The 16,683-nt window shown below is 40.0% G+C and overlaps 1 protein-coding gene across 5 annotated transcripts in view; it reads right to left on the bottom strand.

The window, feature by feature from the left end:
- The window catches only part of DIP2C (disco interacting protein 2 homolog C), a 391,162-nt gene that overhangs the window by 119,426 nt on the left and 255,053 nt on the right, over nt 1-16,683 (bottom strand). For all 5 annotated transcript variants that reach the window (XM_029077686.2, XM_007667846.4, XM_016227461.3 and 2 more), the window contains 2 exons: nt 11,124-11,249; nt 8,874-9,083 (listed from right to left, as the gene is read on the bottom strand). In XM_029077686.2, coding sequence (XP_028933519.1) covers nt 8,874-9,083; nt 11,124-11,249 — 336 coding nt within the window. The remainder of the gene's footprint in view (nt 1-8,873; nt 9,084-11,123; nt 11,250-16,683) is intronic.

Below are 16,683 nucleotides of genomic sequence, written 5' to 3' on the forward strand. Positions count from 1 at the left end.
GGCTCTGTTTCATTTGCCTAGTGCAGCCCTGTCCCCTAATGGTAGAAATTGTGAACACTCCCACTAAAGTAAGTTTCCCACCACTACTGGACCTCAAGGTTTGTCCACTGTCTATTCCAATCCCTGACTTCTCCACAACACACTGCAGGTGATTCCAACTACTCTACATCTCACCTTCTATATTAAACCCTGGGAACCCTCTCTTATCACCATTTATTGCCCTTTAAAAAGCCAATCTCCAGATGAAATCCACCTGATTTATGCCTACTTCAGATAAGAAGAGTCATGTTCAAAGCAAATGTAAAGGATTCAGGGGATAGAGCAGAACCTATTTATCCCCTAGTCCCTGTGAAATTCAGCCTAAATACTAATGTTGTTTGCCAAGGGTGAGGGCTTTCTGGCTGTGGTTTTTGCTAGACTCTGGAATAGGAAGCCCCATCCAAGAAAGGGATTGTTTCCAATCCGATAGCCTGGTTTCTGCCCCGGTGCTTAGTACAGTGCTTGGTACATAAACCACAGTTATTATTATTAGATGGAAATAAGAGAGGCTGAGAAAATTTCTGGATGTCTAGAAAGGATGACATCCTTTTCTCCTCAGAAAATGTTTTGCCCATGTGAACGATGCATTTAGGCTGAACTGGCAAAAAAAATGGAAAACGGAAATGACACAAAAGGCCATCCTGAGATGATGCTGGTATTCAGAACACAGCAGACCACTGGTTGAATATCAAAAACTATTCCGATAATATTCTCAATATATGCCACTTTAATCCTTTATTCAATTGAACTTTAAAACAAACTCCTATAACTTTAAACCTGAGAAGTATTATGGCCTAATGGAAAGAGTGCGAGCCTGGGAGTCAGGTAACCTGGGTTTTTATCCTGGCTCTGCCACTTGTCTGCTGTATGACCTTGGGCAAATCACTTAATTTCTCTGTACCTAACTGCTTAATAAATACCACTGAATGATTTCCTCATCTGTAAAATAGGGATTAAATATCTGTTCTCCCTCCCCTTTAGACTGTAGGCCCCTTACGGGACAGAGACTGTGCCTGACCTAATTATCTTGAATCTCCCCAGCACTTAGTATTATGCTTGGCACATAATAAGCCACACACAATTATTACCATTATTCTCAGCTCATTTTTGAGTATAAGAATGGTTGGAGAATGTAGGCATTATTTTAAGGGGAAGCAGCATAGCCTAGTGGAAAAAAACATGGGTGTGGGAGTCAGAGGAGCTGGGTGCTAATCCCAGAACTGACAAGTTGCCTGTGTGTTTTCTCATCTGTAGAATGGGGATTTAATGCCTGTTCTACCCCCTGCTAAGACTGCGAAGCCTATGTGGGATAGGGATTGGGTCCAGCCTAATTAATTTGTTTCTACCCCAGTGCTTAGAACAGTGCTTGACACATAATACCTGCTTAACAAATACCATGATCATGATGATGATCTTAAAATTCTGGTCCTCTGAAGAGCTGAGAAGCAGATCAGAAATCTAAATTAACTGAAGCTGTGGGCTGGCATTCTAACTTTGCTGCAGCCATTTTGGCCAAAAATGGGTTCAGTATGTAAAACTCTTACATGAACTTCATAATGTGCAGCACCCTTATCTGTCTACTTGCTCAATGTGTTCATGCCCCAGAAGAAACAAAACTGGCAGAGATGAGAGGGGGTGAGGGGCTGAGCAAACCACTATTTATCAATTTATTTATATTAATGTCTGTCTCGCCCTCTAGACTGTGAACTCACTGTGGACAAGAATGTGTCTGTCTGTTATATTGTACTCTCCCAAGAACTTAGTACAGTGCTTTGCAGACAATACATGCTCAATAAATAAGACTGAATGAACTATCACTATAATCAATTCCTTCATGCAGATTCTCCCTTCTGAAATCTGCTTTGGGACCACAGCTCATCCACCATTTTTTGGATGGTAGAGTCCATCAGATTTATTTTTTAAAGTATACTTAGAATCATACTATTTACTATACAGGGAAGGCTGTGATATTTTAAACAAAGCACTCTGGGGAAGGGACAAGGAATGAATGGTTTAGTTTAGGCAGTTTTTGTTTTTGCTTAATTTTTGTCTTTTTTCCTCTCGTGTTCCTGTCCTCCCCACTTTTTGGATTGAATGTGCCCTGGGCCACGGATTTGCATGAAACTATATCCATGGAGTATTCCTTGGCACTTCACACAATGCAAGAACTTAATAAAAGCTATTATTAGCACTGAGTCACATTTTTTAAGTTCCTAGACTTAACCTGCAACCAGAACTGGCAATTTGAAATTTCAAAAACCAACATTTTCAGGGAAATGTAGCAGCCCACACAAAAGAGTTGCACACAGTCTATTTACCAATGGCATCAGTTAGTATAGCTTCCTCTGGGGAAGATTTCACAAACTGAGCATTTGCTTATTAATTCAGAAAACCACAGGGCTGAACGATAAATCTATCAGATTCTTTCTGTATCAATGTTAAGAGGTACAAACTAATATGAATTTTTCTTCATGGGCCCTTCCTTTCATACAGATGGTAGTCACTATCTGCAACTCCATGACACATAGTCATCTACAAAACAGTTTTGAAGAGTATAAAGTACTAACTACACTGTCATTTAGTGAGTATAAATTACTGGGTTTATTTTCCTACAATATTTCCATCTGCTGAAAAAGTTGATTTATTCTATTATCCTTCAGGATCAGGAACTCCTTCAAAAATTAGTCAAACTTTTTTTAGTAAATAAAGTCAAAGGAAGTTAATTAATATCACCTGTGAAACTTTATAATGTTCCCAGAGAGGAATTTCAGGTATCTGATTTTTCAACTTCTGGAACCCCTAATTTCTCAGATCAAATATCAGGTGACCAGTACACTTCAAAGTCCAGAGTCAGGATTCGGTTAAAGACACAGTTACAGATTTCAGTCTCTTAGTTAATTTCAATGATTGCACAAATGTACAATATGAATTTTAAATAATTTATAAATGCCATTTTCCTTCTTTAGAATACGTATGATAGTTTGGGACTTAAAATTTCGATGGAAAATGAAATCTTTTCCCAAAACAAAAATTACTTGATTATAACATACAAATATTTGATATGATTTTCAAGTATAAACTGTAAGCTTAATTGACTGTAAGCTCATTATGGACAGGGAAAGTGTCCCTAATCCTGTCATATTGTACCAAGTGCTTAGTACAGTGCTCTGCACATAGTAAGTGCTAAATAACTACCGCTGATTGGTTGATATTCATTATTTACAAATAATTATAGAGTGTAATAAATTAAGAAAGCCACAGACTTACTCTATCAGAATGCTAAGCATTCAACTGAGCTAAACAGTGATGATTTCAGAATTTTTTTTATTCCAGTGTTTTTGTTTGTTATTTGTGTTCCGGATAGCTGTTTGAAGTCATACAATGCTCTAACGTAAACAATGGCAATAACAGATCCCTTAGAAATTTGAGCAGTTAATATACCAATGACTGAACCAGTAGGTAAATGGGAAAAAGTCAAAATTTCTTCATTCTCATCCCTTTTACAGCCAAATGTTTGAGCTGTGGGGCCAACAGAAAAGAACTGCATAGGATATTAGTCTTTATTGTTCTTATTCAATTTTAAAGGTATGATACAAATACATCAAACAAAAACCTGAGGTAGAGATTCCAATTCTAGAAAAACAGTCTTTACAACACAATCTGCACATTTCATTCCTCGAACACTCACTGTACCTCGATCTTGTCTAGCTTTTCACAGACCCCTTCCCCACATTCTCCCTCTGGCTTGAACTTCCCTCCCACTTCCTAATCCTAGAGACCATTACTCTTCCCACTGTCAAAGCCTTATTAAAATCACATCTCCAAGAGGCCTTCCCTAAGCCCACTTTTTCCCTAGTTCCTCTCTCTTCCATGTCACCAGTGCACCTTAAGCACTTGACATTCATTCCACTCTGCACTGCACTTATGTACACATCCAAAATGTATTTATTTATATTAATTTCTGTTTCCCCAACTAGACTGCAAATCTTGTGGGCAGGGAGAGTGTCTACCAATTCTGTTGTGGAGTACTCTCCCAAGTGTTCAGGACAGTGTTCAGCACACAATAAATGCCCAATAACTACCATTGATTGATTAACTGACAACGACCTTATTGATTTTGGGCAAAATGTTTTGGCAATAAGGCAAAAGATTCTGGACATCTAAAACACTGCACTCTATGTTCTCTTTTTGCATTTAATGAAATTGTCACAGACAGAAGTCTCAAATGCCAGTATGCCAGATGAATCAACACTCTCCTTAATAAAACTCTCTTTAGGAAAGGAATGACTTCATTTACCTTTTCACGGTCAAGGTCACTTCCACATAAACTTCCTGCAACTTAATTGATAACTTCATTTCCTTGGAACTTTCTTAAACATCATATAAGGAATCATTGTTTTGTTGGTCTAGGCTGGAAATGCCCAATCCCTTTTAAAATACATGGCCTCTAAAGAATTTTTCAACAGTATTGTTCTGCATCTCTCCGAACAGTCTATAGTACTTAGTCTCACCATGCAGAGATATTTAGCAAAGTGATACATTCCAAAAGACCAATGATCATCTCTTCCTTAGGACTCAGACATATCCCTTAATTAGGAAGGGAATACCTAATGTGGTAGTAATCTGTTTCTTGTATTGCCAAAGGCTCAGCTACTCAGCTCCTTTAAGCCACTTCTACATCGGGGGAATTATATGGTGGAGTGAGCCACCCATCTGGGTTTACACCTCCTTCAGGGCCCTGGGGATTTTACAAAAGGGAATTCCAACAGTTTATTCTAATGGAGCTGAGACAAGAGCCAAAAACCTGTAAAGGAGTCATTTGATTAATCTGAAGGTCTTGCGAGTCTTCCAACAATTTAGGCTGAAGTTTTAGACCTGAATTATCTCAAAGAGCAGCACTGAATGTGCCCAAATCTCCAGAATCACAAAACCTTTTTCATCATCCTGACTACTCCTAACCCCTGCAGGTTTTTCCATTCGCCTGTCCACTAGTGAAGCCCCTGGCAAGGGGAAATCTCCCACTGGTGAATTAATTCACACTGAAAAGGACTCTGGCCAGAAACTGGATCCAGCTCTGGCGAAAAGCTTTTGCTGACATACTCCTTTATTCACATTAACCATTCCCAACACACACTGGCACTTTGAGAAGTGTTTATAAATGTCTGAAAAGCAACAATAAAGAGACACTAAAAGATCCCCGTGATGTTTCGAGTGATCATATACTAATGAATTGCGATGATTTAAACCATCACAACTGGGGCCATTCAAGCCCGCTTCTAAAAAGCGCCAGTAGAGCAGAATCTAGAATTAAAATCTACATTTGCCAGGAGTTAGACTAATTATCTAACGAGCGGGGTAAACTGCTTTCATTCTCTGCCTCACACATGACCACCTTTCAATTTCCTCTCTCCGTTGCAGGAGCACAGATGCTGGAAATTTGAAGAGGGTTTGTTTGTTGATATACATACACACCAAACATTGGGAGCAACATTACCATCCACAAGCGCTTAACATAACCCTGAAAATTACAAGTGATTCTCTGAATATCTCGCTAATCAGAATAATCCACAATATGCTTTCAGAGGAGCACGTTCGTAAGTGAGGGACACTTTCAGTTCTCTCTTCTAACTCTGAGGTTTACGGTAGTTTCTAATAATGTGTTGGTAGCATGGGAAAAGATGAAAAGCTCCAAACCACAGCCCTCACTGAAACCTGCATGGTGGATCACTGTTCCGCATGGTCTTTGGCAACAAGACAAACTTTGCTTTCTATCTTCTTCCCCTCTGTGTTTTGTATAACATAATAATAATAATGCTACTAACTGTGGTATTTGTTAAGCACTTACTGTGTGCCAGCCACTGTTCTAAGCACTGGGGTGAATACAAGATAATTGGGTTGGACACGGTCCCTATCTGACATAGGGCTCAGAGTCTTAATCCCCATTTTACAGAGGAGGGAAACTGAGGCACAGAGAAGTTAAGTGACCTGCTCGAAGTCACAGAGCAGATAACTGGTAGAACCGGGATTAGAACCTAGCTCCTTCTGATTCCCAGGCCTGTGTTCTACCCACTGAACAATGCTGCCCCACATTATTCAATATACTATGTGCCAAGCACTGTTCTAAGTGCTGGGGTAGACCCAAGTTAATCAGGTTGGACACATTCCTGTCCCTTATAGGACTCATGGTCTTAATCACCATTTTACAGATGAGATAACTGAGGCACAGAGAAGTGAAGTGACTGGTCTAAGGTCACATAGCAGAGAAGTGGCAGAGCCAGGATTAGAACCCAGGTCCTTCTGACTCCCATGCTCTATCCATTAAGCCACGCTTTTCTGATACTAACGGTCTTCAAATTTGGACGGAACAGGAGACATCCTGTTACCCAAACACAAATTCAAGCATAAGTCCCTTGTGGGACCTGATAATATGCAAATACCCTGGCATTTAGTAGAGAGCTTGGCACATAGTGAGTGCTTAACAAATACCACTTTATTATATATAATTCATTTAACCTCTCTGCCTCAGTTTCTCCAGCTAAAAAAATGCCTGCCCTGCAACAATGTCCAAGACTAGTGAGTAAACATCTGAATTGCGCTTTGTTGGGAACTGCTGTAAAAAAATATACACTATTGCATTTTCTCACAGTGAAGCATTTTAATAGGTTCTCAAGTAAAGTCAAGTGCTACCATTTTTCTTATTAGTTTTTTTTTTCCTCTTTCTCAGAGGGGAAAAATGGTTTCACTCCTCTATTTTTATCAGGTTCCGTAATTTTGCCTTTTGGCTTTATTTCTACAAAGTTCCCCTCATTTACAGAAAACTAAAATACATTCCAAGGATGTTATTACTCTGGTAGATTAAAAATTACTGAAATGTCATCTATTCAAAAGCTATATTTGGGTCATATTGAGGCTTGACAATTGTGAGTAATGCAACCTTTCCTAGTCCGGATAAATTTAATTCTTCACGCTATAATTTCCTTCAACATTCCAAGATGCCAAGCTACAAAGGGGAAGCAAATACAATGATTAATCTGTTCAGTCTAAAATGAAGCTCTGAGTGTTCCCTATAAACAAATTGAAATGGTAAAAACTAATGTTTTTAGAGTTCAGGAGCAAAACATTTCTCATCCGAGAGTGCAGGTGTTGGGTGAAAACGTGCTGTCTGGATAGAGGGCAGCTCCTGCAGCGTCAACGCATGAACCCGGGAGAAGTCACAGATGATGGACGTAATGAGCCCACCTTTATGTACAGTTCAACTCTCAGCCTAATGAGATTTCCAGTGTCGGACAATCGCTTGCCCTGTTCTTGTCCACGACTTTGCCCTCCTTTTGTTTCTTTGATATGTTGCGACATGCCTGGCTAGACATAGGTCAAGACCTTTCTTTATCCTGAAGCCATGCTGCAATGCCGTCTCACTGAATTATCCTGGTGTCAACCTGGGTGTAAACGGTTTACCCTTCAAATGTCTTAGGAGGAACTTAGAGAGCAAAGAAACAGGCAGCAACTTCAAACTACCGTGACCCCGCTGTATGGAACTGTGAGGTACGTCAGATGGCGGATGCGGACAGAAGGGGCAGAAGAAGCTTGTGACAGGGAAGAGCATGTAGTAAGTCATAATAATTATGGCATTTGTTAAGCGCTTACTAGGTGTCAACCATTATTTTAAGTGAGTGAGGCAGACAGATCTATGATCACCCTTAAGGCCAGGGACCATATCTAATCCCCAATGGGGTATTCTTCCCCAGTGCGCAGTACCGTGCCCTGCACACAGTAAGCTTTTAATACGACTACAATCTGTGGACAACTGGCTTCTTCCAACTTGACTCAGCCATGTTTCTCTTCTCTTGGGGGGGACACTGGCACTTCTCCAATCATCTGACTTTTGATTTCTCTCTTTGACTTCTCACAAACCCTTAAAGGGAAGGGTTTTAAGAAAAATGGTTTCACTTAATAATTATATAAGTTCATTATCATTAATAATAATAATTGTGATCTTTGTTAAGTGCTTATTATGTGCCAGGAGCTCCACTAAGCGCTGGGCTGGATACAAGCAAATCAGGTTGGACACAGTCCCTGTCCCACATGGGGCTCACAGTCTTGATCCCCATTTTACAGATGAGGTAAGTGAGGCACAGGGAAGTTAAGTGATTTGCCCAAGGTCACATAGCAAAGTGGTGGAGCCAGGATTAGAACCCAAGACCTTGCTCTATCCATCAGACCACACTGTTTCCTAATGTGCCCATTCATGGAAGCAGCTAAAACTAAGATTAAAGTAGTGTAATTAATGAATGGACTTCTAGACCGCCAACTGAGGAAAAATACGGAGAGAGAGAAAGAGATTAAGAGAAAAAAGAACACCCCAAATCCCCAAGCACATTCAAAATTGATAACAGCTGTACTTTGAAATCCCTCCATGATGATTTACTAGGACTTGCAGAAAAATTATTTGGAATTAGAATCCAGGCTTAGTCAGAAGGGGGAACTCTGTGCACATAAACGGGAACAAGCTTTTGGTTGGCATTTTACAGACACCAAGAGCCACGACTCTAGATGCAAAAGAAGAGGATGGGTTGGTAGGTGTTGACATCTCACAGAGTGTGAAAAATACGCCTTCCAAACTTCCCCTTATTTGAAGCTCCAGGTTCCATAGTGTGGGATTCTGAGTTTTCTCCACACTATCCTCCACCCCATGCTGCAGGGAGGGCAGTAAGAAAATCAGAACAACGGTATCTCTCACCTTCCCAGACACTCTGACCCCTGTTTCAACCGGATAGTGGCTGGGGAAGGGAGGCAGAAGTTAAAGGAAACGGAAAAGCATTACCTCAGACACTCACCTATGTGTGTCTGAGCCATGACGTCAGCCAGTCTGTGGGCAGCGCCACTGCCGCCACTTTGTGTGGAGGAGGAGGAAGTGGTTGATGTGGTTGAGCCGTGGATGGCTTGGCTAATCCAGTGTTCCATATTGATGCTCCCCTGACTGGAAGTGGGCGTTCCCTGGGAGTCGCCCTGAACGGAACCTTCGTCTTCTGAGCCGGAAGAGGTATCTAAACGGAGGAGAGGGTCAATTAAGCATGTGTCAGACAACCATGGTTTCTCAGACCTATTTTTTCTCAGGGAATTCTTCCTTAAACTAATCCAATTTCAACAGGTATACCTAAATGTCAGGTTAAACGGAGTCTGCAACGTAGAGATGAGCTCCACCCAAGTCACTTTTATGGTAAATCAAGGATCTCTGTAGAATTTCAATATCAGCAAGATAAATTACCCTCTTACAACCAGTTTAAGTGACACAAGCTTTACATTTACTCGGAACACTAGAGGACCTGCCACGGGAGAAGGCACTGTCAGGGGAAGAAGGGGAAAAAACAAGCAGATAGAGAGACTTGGTTGGCCTTACACTTGGGCATAAACTCTTGAAATCAGAACCAGATTATAGCAGGCCATCTGATTTTAAATGTATTTTACTTGTTGGGAAGTACTTGTAGTACTTGGGAAGTACAAGTGGGTAGCCTTTGGGGAGAAGCAGCGTGGCTCAGTGGAAAGAGCACGGACTTTGGAGTCAGACATCATGGGTTCGAATCCCGGCTCCGCCATTTGTCAGCTGTGTGACTTTGGGCAAGTCACTTCTCGGTGCCTGTTACCTCATCTGTAAAATGGGGATTAAGACTGTGAGCCCCACGTGGGACAACCTGATTCCCCTGTGTCTACTCCAGCGCTTAGAACAGTGCTCGGCACATAGTAAACGTTTAACAAATACCAACATTATTATTATTATTACTAAGTGGAAAAAAAAATTTTGTGGACTATATTTTTCTTGTATATAATTGCAAAGTGCTAAAATCGTGAACACCTTAAACAACTCTCCTTTAAGTGGAGCCAATTGCAGGCTGACACTGGACTGGTTAGAATATTTCTTTTAAAAAAAGGGAACATGAGCCTTAAGTATATTAGGAACCCATGAAATAAAATGAAATTTAAAAATCAGCAAAGCCATGATTTATTTTCAGGAGTTTTCTTATAAAATCCTGAGAACACTGATGTAAATCCAATTAATGCTCAATTACTTTTTTTATGTTAATGATGATGGTGTCATCTATAGTTGTCCAAAACCATTATTAAAACACATGACATTCCTACCTCACAGCTTTCAAAATTCATTACAACAAGCTCATGGAAATGCAGTGCAAAAGGTCACACTTTTCATCATGACAAAATAGTTAATTATGAGCTTAATTTTGCTAGTGTTTAAATTTATTCCCTGGAAACGAGTTCACCATGTCAGAAGGCCCATTAACTCTTCCGGCCTCTAGAGAAGACTGATTTGTGTTCTGCTGAATACAATGTACCCACATTGATGCTACAGTTTATTAAGTGGCTGATTTCCTTTTCCCTTAAGATCCTGGGAATATTAAATGCAGGACCTATTTCTTTACATTTGGAATCAAAACAAAAAAAAGGTATGTATGTATAAGAGGACAAATATGTGAAATACTTTTATTCTCTACCAAGAATTTCGGGTAAAAGCCTGCCTTTACTCTGAGGGTTTGCCTTTTAGTTGGCTCCTAGGCTTGTCAATTAAATCTATTTTGTCCCTGTGATCTCCTAATATGTCATCAATTCTTTCTTAAAAACACATGTTAATATTACAGGAAGTCTATATTAATTAGTGGAAATGATGCTGTACATGAGTTACATACGGTTAGGAGGAGGAGATAGAAACAGAGAATATGAACACATGGAATATTAGAAAGCAAAATCCTTGAAAGGGAGCCCAAACTTGGATGCCTTTTCTGGGCTCCTGGGAGAAGAGCCTGCTTTCCCATTTGTGACTTGGGAGGGGTCCCATGAACCCCCTCCCCAGGGTCAGAAATAGATTGCAGGTGTCCTGGAGACCCTGTTGAATTTATTTCCTAAAAATGCAGAAGCAATTTTGTGAAGAAGCTCATTTTTGCTTTTATGTTGGTCAACTTCTAAAATATATTTACCGCTGCCTCAAAATCACCACGTACCATGTAAAACAATGGAATGAGAGCCTTAGTATCCACTTTTCTGATCCACAAAAAAAACAAAATGCATTCGCTCACCTGGAGGTGTGTAAGCATCCATGGATGTCTGCACCACCAACGACCGGCGTTTGGACGGCATAGGCACTGCCATCTTCCTTTCTTTATGTTTAGCAAGAGCTGCCTGAACTGCTTCTGTATGCACATCTAGAAACAAAAATAAAAGTATTTACTTTTATATCTCACATTAGAATCACTTAAGAGTCTTAGGAATCATAAGGGAAAGCAGCAACAAGTCCAGCCAGGTTTAACTAAATGATCTTAATTAGTCTAAAGGCATGGCAAAAGATCACTGTACCTATTTAAACCCCAAATCACTGGTGCTCTGCTCTAGGGACTATTCGCAACCCATGTAGAAGATTCCCAACAAAGAGGTGGACAAAAAACTGCAGAGCACCAGGACGGTTCTGATTATTAGCTTTGTTTAAACAAACCAAAGCAATCCACTTATTCTCCTCAGCTGCAATAGCACGATTTTATATTGTGATTTTACATCTCTTCTATCATCCAAATAGGTTGGAACAGCCACATGGTCTACTGGAAAGAGCACGGAACTGGGAGTTTGAGGACCTGGGTACTACTCCCAGCTTGCCACATGACTGCTGTGTGACCTGGGGCAAATCACTTAACTTATCTGGGCCTCAGTTGCTATGTCTGCAAAGTAGGAATTAGATCCTACTCCTTCCTACTTGGATTGTGAGCCCCACATGAGACAGGCACACCTGATCAACTTGTATCTAGCCCAGTACGCAGTACAGTGCCTGGCACATAGTACTTACTAAGTGCCATAATTATCATTATCATCATCATCATTGAGACATCAAGTCAACTTCAAATCGTGGATACAACCCTGTGCATCCTCTTGCTCTACACTCATCCCTTCAGGTGATTTCCCCAACTGCACTTCCTAAGTCCCGTAAGATAAACTGCCCCAGAATCTGTTTAATGTTTAATCAAGATTTCCTCTCTCTGTTGTTTGAATCCAGGCATTCGAGCGTAGGCATCTCTGGGACTTCTCCTCCAAAAATGTTTCACTTACATTCATACATTACATTATTCTTCCCCTCTAAACTGTAAGCTCCTCTGTGGGAAGGGAAGATGGTTACCAACCCTGTTGTATTGTACTTTCCCAAGTGCTTAGGAGAGTGCTCTGCAGAGACTAAGCTTTCAATAAATACCATTGACTGATTTTTGAGGTGGGGGTGATTATGCAGTCTGTAGGTTATCCAAATTTTGCTCTTCTTATTTCCCCTCAAAGTATTTTATGGATGGTAAGTTTATTATCTCCCCAGGAGGTGAATAATAATAATAATAATAATAATGTTGGTATTTGTTAAGCGCTTACTATGTGCCGAGCACTCTTCTAAGCGCTGGGGTAGACATAGGGGAATCAGGTTGTCCCACGTGGGGCTCACAGTCTTAACCCCCATTTTACAGATGAGGGAACTGAGGCACGGAGAAGTTAAGTGACTTGCCCACAGTCACACAGCCGACAAGTGGCAGAGCTGGGATTCGAACTCATGAGCCCTGACTCCAAAGCCCGTGCTCTTTCCACTAAGCCACGCTGCTTCTCAAATAAGAATAAGAAATAGAAAGCAAACAGTTGAATAAGAAAGCAAACAGTTGAAACTCAAACCCCTTCTCTTTGCTACTCATTGGAAGAAATGGCAAAAGGTTTAGGTGGTTAAAATTAGTGGCTAAATGAAATTAATGGATTCACTGTATATCTTAATGATCCATTATGTCGAGACCCAAATTATCATATAAAATGAAGAATTAGTTGTATTTTTCAACTGTTCAAAATTCTTCTCTTCACTTTGACAGGGTAAAAATGCCAAACTTCTTCTTGATCTCTTTCTCATCACATTTTCTAGTCCTACATCTCTCCACTACATTCTTCTCTAGATGTCTTCCAGAGAAGTATTACGTGTACTATTAAAACTGGACAGAGAGAGGTAGGATTACTTACCACATAAATCAATCTCAATTTCAAATACTCCCTTTAAATGAAAGGCTTTGATCAAAAGAGAAACTGTTCAAGCAGTGGGAAAGCCCTTAATTCGGGATCCACACCCGGCTAATGTGATATTTACTTGCCTCTCTATGATAAATTTGGATCGTTCCTGGAAATGAATTCATGGGCATCCTTCAGATACAAGAATGATGTGGCCTGGAAATTGGTGTTACTGGAAGGAAATTAACTCCAGGGAAAGAGGGAAAAGAAATCCAATGCTTTTGGAAAAGGCTAGATTATGAGGATTTGCTTTCTATTTAAGACAATTAAGAGGACTGACATATCAATTTAGAAGCTGGAGTCTTGATTTTCCTCTGGCTATTTTATTGCAATTACAATGCTAAGGGCTAAAAATACATCCTAAAGGTTCCATGTTGAATTTCATTACAATCATGTCTTGAGATGCTTGGTACATTCAGGAAAATCACTGGTGGCTAAACGTGTTTCAACTTGGATACTCAAAAACATTATGGAACAGTCTGGGAGACAAATAGAACAACTTAATGTTATACCATTTGCTCACCAAACATCACTTTTCATCTAACCTCTACTTATATAGGAAGCACAGTGCTCTGCCTCTAATATGTGTTCTGAAAATTATTCAAAAGCAACAAAATGAAAAACACTGAATTTCACATAAAAATAATGCCCACATCTAACTTATTCCCTTCTATGACTCTCAATGCTGCTTCCAGGTTCCTCCAAATTAGAGAATGGCTAGTTAGTCCCTCTCCCTTCTGCACTGTCCTTCCACTTGGATGTGTACCCCTTTTTCACCCCATCCTCAGGTCCACAGCACTTACATACATATCTGTAAATTATTTATTCATTTTAATGTCCATCTCCCCCTCTTGACTGGAAGCTCCTTTAGGCAGGGAACGTGTCTGTCAACTCTGTTATACTGCACTCTCCCAAGCACTTAGTACACTGCTCTGCACACGGTAAGTGTTCAACAAATATAAATGACTGATTAACCTTAGATTGAATCTGTAAAAATCTGAGATAAATGGGAAGAACTTTTGGTCACAATCTTTCTCTCCACAACTAAGTATGTCCCAAGATTAGCTCACCAGTCATCCTGCTCATGTGAGACAGAAGAGTTGATATGGAAATATAAGGCCCTTATATATTTCCTTAAAGTTATGAGGCAGCATGACCTAATAGATAAGCTCAGGAATGGGAGTCAGAAGGCCAGGGTTCTAATCCCTTATCTGCCACTTGCCTATTGTGTGACCTCTGGCAAGTCACTTAATTTCCCTGGGCCTCAGTTTCTTCATCTGTAAAATGAGGATTAAATATCAGTTCTCCCTCCCCCTTAGACTGAGAGTTCCATATGGGACAGGGACTGTGCCAGATGTGATTATCTGACATATACCCCAATGCTTAGCACAGTTCATGGCACATAGTAAGTACTTACGTTCCAAATTATCATTATTTTCCCCTCAGTACCTTGAAATGCCCTGATTATTTTCAAGCTAAGTTTCTGAACTAAACCCAAATTCTCTCTTCAGAATCCTTTCCCTAAACTAGATGCCTCTCTGACAAAAGGGGAAAAAAATGCAATAGCAGCAACCACCACCATCAAAGATGCCCACACTCTGATGCAGAAAGACAAAGTTGTGTTAAGTTCAAATAACTGAAGAGGGATACTCCAAAGTTTAACCAAAAGCCCCTGGGTCTGTAAGAGCCACAAAAATACTTTGCCCTTACATGGTGTTTTTCTACTTTTAACTAATCATTTCTCACAGCAGCCCTGAGAACTGAGAATATTCTTCTGATTTTACAAGTGAAGGAAAGCATTTAAATGACTTGCCTAAGGCTAGAGGGAGAAAGCCAGGGCATTTTTGTGAAATATTTCCTCCGCCAACTGGAAATTTTGAGAGCATTCTCCGATGTGATATTTTGGCACATCATGCTAGAAATGGGTCATGGGGTCAAAAGCAAGGGAGGAAGAAGGAAGACAAAGCCCACAGTTTAAAATGAGTGCTTTGAAAATGAGAGAGTTCTTACTAATTTAAATCTGGACAAATGCTTTTCCTTCCGAACCAATTCACACTCCTAATATTCATTCATTCATTAAATCGTATTTATTGAGCACTTACTGTGTGCAGAACACTGTACTAAACACTTGGAAAGTAAAATTCAGCAATAGAGACAATCCCTGCCCACAACGGGCTCACAGTCTAGAATCCTTTAGCCTTTTTCTCTCTTTAAAGGGAAAATTTCCAGATGATAAGACTATTTGATTAAAAAAATTGATGACTATTCCTCTGTAGCTTGGTTTTTCAGGATTGACTGACTATAAGAACAGACTGAATGATAACAATTATAACAACTATTAGTTGGTTTGGGTCAGAAGTGTGTGCATGGGGTGGGGGTCGGGGAGGAGAGGGAAGACTGTTGTCCCGATTTAAGCTTTTGAGCTGGAGGATATGAGAGTGGATGTGAAAGTAAAACTAAGAATTCTGTTTACAATCATTATCAAAGAACAAAAGACAATGTGAAATGCCACCTCATTAACACAGTCAAGTGTCACTAGCAGAAATGGAAATGTAACAGATCCCATATGCACAACAGCAGTCACAAGCATTCATTCACTCACCAGTTCTACTCATTTCTGTCTTTTACTAATGGCTCCTATAGGACAATAATAAAATACATCACCACTCTCAAGGCCTTTTGGAAAACAGACATCTTATTTGGGATAGTCCCCGAGGGAGCTAAATAGCTAGGGTGATTAGCATAGTGTCCTGAACCCTGAAAAGGCAATCTTTTAATATCACAAGTGAAATTGGCTGCCTTCTCTGAGTAACAAGTGATGAAAACAATTTGGAACAAATGATGGCAAGGGATCCCCAGTGGCTGTCCCTTAGCAATTATAATGATAATATTTATTAAGTGCTTACTACAGGCCAGGCAATGTACTGAGAGAATCAGAACGGAGACAGTTCCTGTCCCGTCCATGGCTCACGGTCTAAGAGAGTAAGGGAGAACAGGTATTGTGTTCCTATTTTACCGATGATGAAACAGAAACTTGAGAGATGAAGTAGCTTGCCCAAGCTACTTGGGCTTTCACATGGCAAAGTAGCAGGGCCAGAGCTAGAACCTGGGTCTTCTGGCTCCCAATCCCATGTTCTTTCTACTAGACCATACTACCTGGTGCTTAGACAGCATGCCAAAATGAATACACACAAGTTGGGGATCCATGAATAGCATTATTACTAGCAAACTCTTATCTAAATCCATTGATGTTAAGTAGTTCTAGAATTTCTGAAGTACACAAAATACCTTGCTGCATTTCTAATTTTTTTGGCCTACATTTGTTCTCAGTTTTCCATAGGAGTATATCTGCTTTAACTCATGATGAAAAGCATTTCTACTCTGAACACTGATGGGAGAAAAGTAAAGAAAAACAGAATAATAACCAGCTCCGGGCATAATCTATTAGGGCAATAAATGTGTATTTAAATGCAAAAAAAATTATAAGATGAATATATAAAACAACCAATATAATTTCATCTCCTTTAAAAGAAAAAGGCATTTGGAGTCAGTTATACTGCAGAAAAC

Source organism: Ornithorhynchus anatinus, chromosome 13 (genome assembly GCF_004115215.2).
Source record: "Ornithorhynchus anatinus isolate Pmale09 chromosome 13, mOrnAna1.pri.v4, whole genome shotgun sequence".
NCBI classification, from domain to species: domain Eukaryota; kingdom Metazoa; phylum Chordata; class Mammalia; order Monotremata; family Ornithorhynchidae; genus Ornithorhynchus; species Ornithorhynchus anatinus.